At 58.0% G+C, this 6031-nt stretch overlaps 1 protein-coding gene across 2 annotated transcripts; it reads left to right on the top strand.

The window, feature by feature from the left end:
• The first annotated feature begins 392 nt into the window (after nucleotides 1–392).
• LOC119113006 (troponin C) lies at nucleotides 393–4237 on the top strand. Of its 2 annotated transcripts, XM_037237317.1 has the most exons (6): nucleotides 393–477; nucleotides 781–958; nucleotides 1217–1336; nucleotides 1528–1659; nucleotides 2548–2604; nucleotides 3691–4237. In XM_037237317.1, exons 1-5 carry the CDS (start codon nucleotides 454–456, stop codon nucleotides 2571–2573), a joined length of 480 nt encoding a protein of 159 aa, XP_037093212.1. In that variant the 5' UTR covers nucleotides 393–453; the 3' UTR covers nucleotides 2574–2604; nucleotides 3691–4237. The 2 variants fall into 2 exon arrangements, with proteins under 2 accessions (XP_037093212.1, XP_037093213.1); XM_037237318.1 differs by lacking the exon at nucleotides 2548–2604.
• Nucleotides 4238–6031: the final 1794 nt, after the last annotated feature.

The raw sequence follows: 6031 nt of genomic DNA, 5'->3' as shown, positions 1-6031 counted from the left end.
GAATCTTCCGTAACATTTCGTTGACCTGTACACTTTTCCAAGCTAAAGACAAACATCCATCGAGGAGGAATAAAACTAAATGTTACTAATCTAGGGAGACACCGAATTTAACTCTTCCTGCACGCTAACCACAAACCAGTGGGCGTGGACCGAGTGACTGGAGGGACGGCGACGCCACTCCCGCCCGTTTGACATAAAAATAATCTGGCGCGGCCGGCGGCGCACCGGGGGCTGCGGGGCGTCGCCGCCGCGCGCGCCAACGGGTGTCCCGTTTCGCGTCGGCCGGCGAGTAAGCGACTGGAATCGCCGCGACAGTCTGGGCTGGCCGCGGCGCCAGAAATAGCGCACCGCTTGTCGCCGGCCGGCCGGCGTCGTCGTCGCGTCGGGTCAGCGCAGTCGCCCGCCGCCCGCCGAGCCCGCCGAGCCCGCCGCCACCCCGACCGCACCGCAGCCATGGCCGATGACGAGCAGTACGCGGTGAGTGGTGCCCGTGACTACAGCCGGCGCCCTCGCTGGCCGGGCGCGAGGGGTGGCACGAACCGGGGCGAGAGAGGTGTTCCGATTCGCAGATGCCCGTCCCACGAGCAGGCCGAGGGATAGTCGGAGATCTGTGCTTAGACGGTACCAAAGGGGCCCGGCGCTGTGCCGCAGCAGACGACTGGACGAAGAGCGTCGTTTCTTGCGGCTCCGTACCCACCCGGGACCTGACACCGGAAGCTGCTAGAGCACGTGTTATCATGAGCGATGATCACCTGCACTCTTGACTCGAGTTTGCTGCAGGAAAGCACGGGTCTGGATATGGAGCAGATCGTTGTGCTCAGGAGAGCATTCGATGGCTTCGACAAGGACAAGAAGGGCTACATCTCGCCCGACACGGTCAGCGACATCCTCCGCATGATGGGTATCAAGGTCTCCTCCACCTCACTGAAGGCCATCATCGAGGAAATCGACGAGGACGGTATGGAGAGGAAAATTAACAAATCTCTTGATAATGCATTTGGAAACATGCCACATATGGCGTATCACGGATACGCTTGCAACGTCTCAAATAGTTCAGCTGTCTTGTCGGGAGCCATGATTTGCGCTTTCATGTCCTGGTTCATAGCATACACCTGACATGTTTGCACAGGGCGCACAAAGGCGACGCGCGCAGGAATGGCATACAACTGAATGCTCTATGGGCACAACCCTTACCATGACGCTGCTCGTGTTGCAGGCTCCGGACAGATTGAGTTCCCAGAGTTCTTACAGCTATCGGCCAAGTTCCTTATAGAGGAGGATGAAGAAGCAATGCTTAAGGAATTAAAGGAAGCCTTCCGTCTTTACGACAAGGAAGGTAAGGCACTGTGCTGAATGGACAAAGTCCTGCGGATTTCCTAGTGCCGACAATGAACAGTCTTGAACACAAAGCTTGTTGTTGAATAGTCGTGGCCAGGTGAAAGCCCGGTAATGTTGCGTTCCCCGTGCATCCCGCACTGAGACTATTGGTACAGGGGCTGTTCTAAACCTTGGTCGCCGGTCCGGCAGGCAACGGCTACATCACCACCCAGACGCTGAAGGAGATCCTGCACGAGCTGGACCAGCGGCTGACGGAGGAGGAGCTGCTCGGCATCATCGACGAGATCGACGAGGACGGCTCGGGCACCGTCGACTTCGACGGTAGGTCAACGGCGGGGCTCGGGCCACGTCATGGGTGGGGACACGGTCGGTCCACTTCCCGGAAGGGGGAGGGCCCGGAAGGGGAGGGGCTGGGACACCTCCCCGTACAATGAGCGCGGGGTACGAGTGCCAGACGGTGCCGCGGCTGGTCGGAGTGCCAGCGTACCAGACGGAAACGCGGGTAGGCGGAGTGCCAGAGTGCCAGACGGCGGCGCGGGTGATCGGGACACGCTCCAGCCACCGTCAGCCGGCAGAGTGATGGTCTTCCAGGCGCGCCTGAACGCGTCCACGGGCCTGGAGTGGTGAGCGCGGGTGGCTGGCTCATTTAGGCGCCAGTAAACGTTTTCGGAAATGTTGGCGTATGAGACGAACCCATTGAAGGATTCAGTCGGAACTCACTTTCAAAATCGAAAGGCTTCGTCCAGACAGCTGGGGAAGAAGAGGACGTTGTTGTCAAGGTTGGACCGGAATGAGGTACCCAGAAAGGAATTTCGTTATCCATGAAGTTGTAGCCGTTTTCATCAGACGCTAGCTTATTTTACCGTCATTTATTCAGACAGGTTCTTAGCGGTGCAGCAATTGGCCAAATGCGCAGGAAAATGCTTCTTTTAATATTTTCTCATTATCCGAAGGCGCTCATGCTATCGTTAACACTTCCGCCAAATATAACATCTATTTCAGGTGCAGGCTGTGAACGGTGTTACCGATTACCACTGTAGCGGCCGCCGAGCTATCTTGACGATTTATTTGCGCTTGGGTGCTGTATGCGTTTGCTTTAACACCCGTTTATTTGCCTCGCCTTTCATAATGCCAACCCGACCTTCTAACGTATACTGCTGCTCCGATGTGCTTGTTTTATCGCCATGCGTGTGCTTTTCTGTTCTGCAGAATTCCTGGAAATGATGACCGGCTAGAGCGGGGCCGGCGAAGTGCATTTAGATGACGGTAACAATGGTGGCGAAGGGAACCACTAGCTTAGCGTAGCAGCTGCTGCTCGGTGACTCCTGCAGTCGTGTATAAGCAGGCAATATGTTAGCATGATGTGACGTCGCATTTCTGGGTGTGGTGTCGGTTGTCACAACTTTGCTGGACCCCCTTGTCGCAGCGCAGATTATTCTGCCACTCCAAAGGTACGGCGCGACCAGCGTTATCCACTGGCCGGTCCGGTGCTGTCCATAGTCTGGGTTGATTGGATGGGCCCTACGTCCGGGGTCACGTGTTTGCTTAGTTGAAATGAAAGCCTCACAGTACACAGAGCACGAATGCACACGCTAGCACGTGCCGAAGCACGCCACTGCGCTGGGTCTGCCAGGGGGTCGGCCATGGTGAACTGCATTTTGTCGTTGCTCAGCGAGCGGCACTCGGAACTCAGTGAACTCGGAACCTTGCCGCGGTCCCGGCTATGGCGCTGCGGCTCTGTCCCCCAACCTCGTGATAACTCGCACACGTCACACCCCGCGGCACAGCTGAGACGGCACGCTTGCTTCGCCGCTGGTGGCGTTCTCCCCTGTCTGCACTGAAGACGCTTACAGCTTCACCACGCAGCCGTCAGGCGGGGACTGGGAGTGATGCGAGCTTTCGGACTTGACGCGGGCTGTAGCTGAGACTGCTTGCGGCAATGTGCGTCCCCTTGCTGGACTGTGCTGATTGTTGCGTGGTTAGTGAGTGGCGTACATACGAGTAGGTCCCGGCCTCCTGGAACGTGACCCGGGACGGGGGACTTTTGTGTGACGAAGTAGACCTTCTGTGTGCTAAAAGGGCCCTCAAAGAAGCGCGATACTCATGGTGTGTGATACCATCGCTGAACGGTAGTTAACATTTTTATTGCAAAACGCCAAGACAACGCCGACGGCCAAGCTAGGTCTATTGAACTTCGTCATTCAAAGCAGACACATCAACGAAAGGCTCTTCAAATTAGTATAATGCTTTTGCCGGAGCTCAGAGCCGGAAGCGCCGTGCCGTGGCGTGTCAGAGCCGCCCGGCCGGACGTGCGTGCGTGGGCTTGACGGTGCGTGTCGCCCTGCTCCGCAGAGTTCATGGCCATGATGACGGGCTAGAGCGGCCGTGGTCCGGCGGCGCGCCCCGGCCCGGCAGCCACCCTCCGCCCCTCTCAGTCTTCGTCTCCCCTCGGCCGACCGTCTCCAGTTTCGCCGCCGCTGCTGCTCTCTCGTGGGCCTCCACCGACGCCAGCCAGCCCCGTCGGCACCTCATCTGTCGCCTGCTTCACTCGCTGCGCCGCCTCTCTCGTCTGATCTCATGTCGTTCTGCTTCCTCTCGCCGTGCCGACCCTTCGCATCTTGTCTCACAATGTGCTACTTTTTCTTCGCAAGCAAATGTTGAGCACGTCGAGGTGTTACTTGTTTTGATGAAACCATCAGTGTGGACCACCTGTGGCCAAGATTTCGGCCGAACCACGCATCACCACGTTTTATGTTGTCCATTCCTCACCATTTTTACTTAGTAGTATTATGTTGTGTTTGAAACCCGGTACAATTACCTCACGTCCTCGTCACGAGCGTCGTTGCGTCCGTGATGAGCTGCTCTCGTTTCAACGCAATACACTGAGCACACGGGATTAGTCTCCTTTTCTCAGTCGGTCGCATGACAGGGCGATGCAGTACTGCTATTCTCAGAGAAATATAACTTCGAACGTTTGAGACTCGATACAACTTCCACGTGTCCACACCGCAGGCGTTGTTGCACCAGCGAAGGGCTGCTCGCGATTCAGTCATAAACTGAGCATACCAGGCCTCGTTTCCTTGGCAAAGCCTGCTAACTGAGAAAACGCAACAACACGACCGCCGACGGGGAGGCGGCTTCGCCGAGGCGAGCTTTCGACTGCAGCCAGATCTCCCGGCCAGAGCTGCGAACTCCACCGTGGCCGCAGCCAGCCCAACGCCGATGGCTTCTTGCCAAAACGTCCCAGGAGGCAGGCCCGAACCGCTCGGTCCGCCCCCGGCCGGTCAGCAGTGCAGGGGTCTCAGGGGGCAGGCCCGGACCGCTCGGTCCGCCCCGACCCATGTCTACCCGGCCGGCCAGCAGTGCAGGGGTCCCAGGAGGCAGGCCCGGACCGCTCTGTCCGCCCCGACCCATGTCCACCCGGCCGGTCAGCAGTGCAGGGGTTCGGCTGGAAGGCGGCAGCCCGGCCAAGGACCGCGAACGCTCACGGCCGGTGTACTAGCAGAAGCTTGCATCGCTACCACAAAACATACTGAGCCGAGGGAAAATACGCGTTGCCTCGAATACGCCGTTAAAGAACGCCGCGGCAATTTTGGTTCCGCACGACTGAATCGGCGCCACAATGCACACAATGGGATCCATCTATCGTTGTATTGTCAGCAAGGCTACAGTAAGCGTGAGCGTCAGCTGTGCGAGCTGGCCGGTGAGCGGTTACTGTCCAAAGCAAACCCGTGACGAGAGTAGACAATCGCTGAGTGGGTGATTATAGACACAGTCCCTTCACCCCAAATAATCACTTGTGGTTCACAGAGCCACAGCGACGTAACATGCGCCAAAAAGCGTTCATAAGCGACCCCAACCACAACAAATCCCAAACATCGTTTGATTAATGCTTCCGTAAGACACAGCAGGTGGTCACATACCTTGACCCGGCCAAGGCCCTGACGCAAACCATGGCTGTGCGGACCAACAAATGGGAAACAACAGTCATAAATCTGCATGTCATTGTAAATATCAAGCGGTTAAAATTAATCCTCTCCTCCGGAAAATAAACATATTTCATAACATCAACGTTCCAATACTGGCAGTCGCTCGTATACATGGAAGTAGAAAACCCATCAACAACGCGAACGTTGGCAGCGCCAAAAACAGCTGCCACGCCGCAGAAGGAACCAGTTCGGAATGCAACGTCACAGAAGCTCGAAAATGACGACGGAATCGGCGGCAACACCCACCTTACGCAGACCGCCCCTGTCCCAACTGGTCACCCGCGGGTCACCGAGCGCCACCTGCTTCAACTGGCCACCCACGGGTCACTGGCACGCGCGCGCTAGAAGCCACTCCCAGTGCCGAGACGAGTGAGGGGCAGACGCGACACAGGGGCAAGCGACAGAAGGCACTGGCCGACGGCTCGCGGGCGGACACGCCGCCACGACACGCGCAGCTGACAGCGAAGGCGGGACATTGACGCCGCAGGCCCGCCACAGCACAGACACGGCGCAAAAGCCGGCGCCGACCCGCATCTCCCGCGCCGCACACGCACCCCGCAACTCGCAGGTCACGGACAAACGCAGCTAGAACCGAATCGTTCTCGTAAGCTACCCAAGGCCCGGACGCCAAGTCCGGGCGCGTATACCCACACTAGGACCCTCCCACTAGCCCGCTCGCGCCGGGCAGAGACCCCCGCGGCGCC

Source organism: Pollicipes pollicipes, unplaced genomic scaffold (genome assembly GCF_011947565.3).
Source record: "Pollicipes pollicipes isolate AB1234 unplaced genomic scaffold, Ppol_2.1 Scaffold_7261;HRSCAF=8764_pilon_pilon_pilon, whole genome shotgun sequence".
Classification (NCBI taxonomy): Eukaryota; Metazoa; Arthropoda; class Thecostraca; order Pollicipedomorpha; family Pollicipedidae; genus Pollicipes; species Pollicipes pollicipes.
The sequence above is the reverse complement of the archived record's forward strand: the minus strand, read 5'-3'. Positions and strand labels throughout refer to the sequence as shown.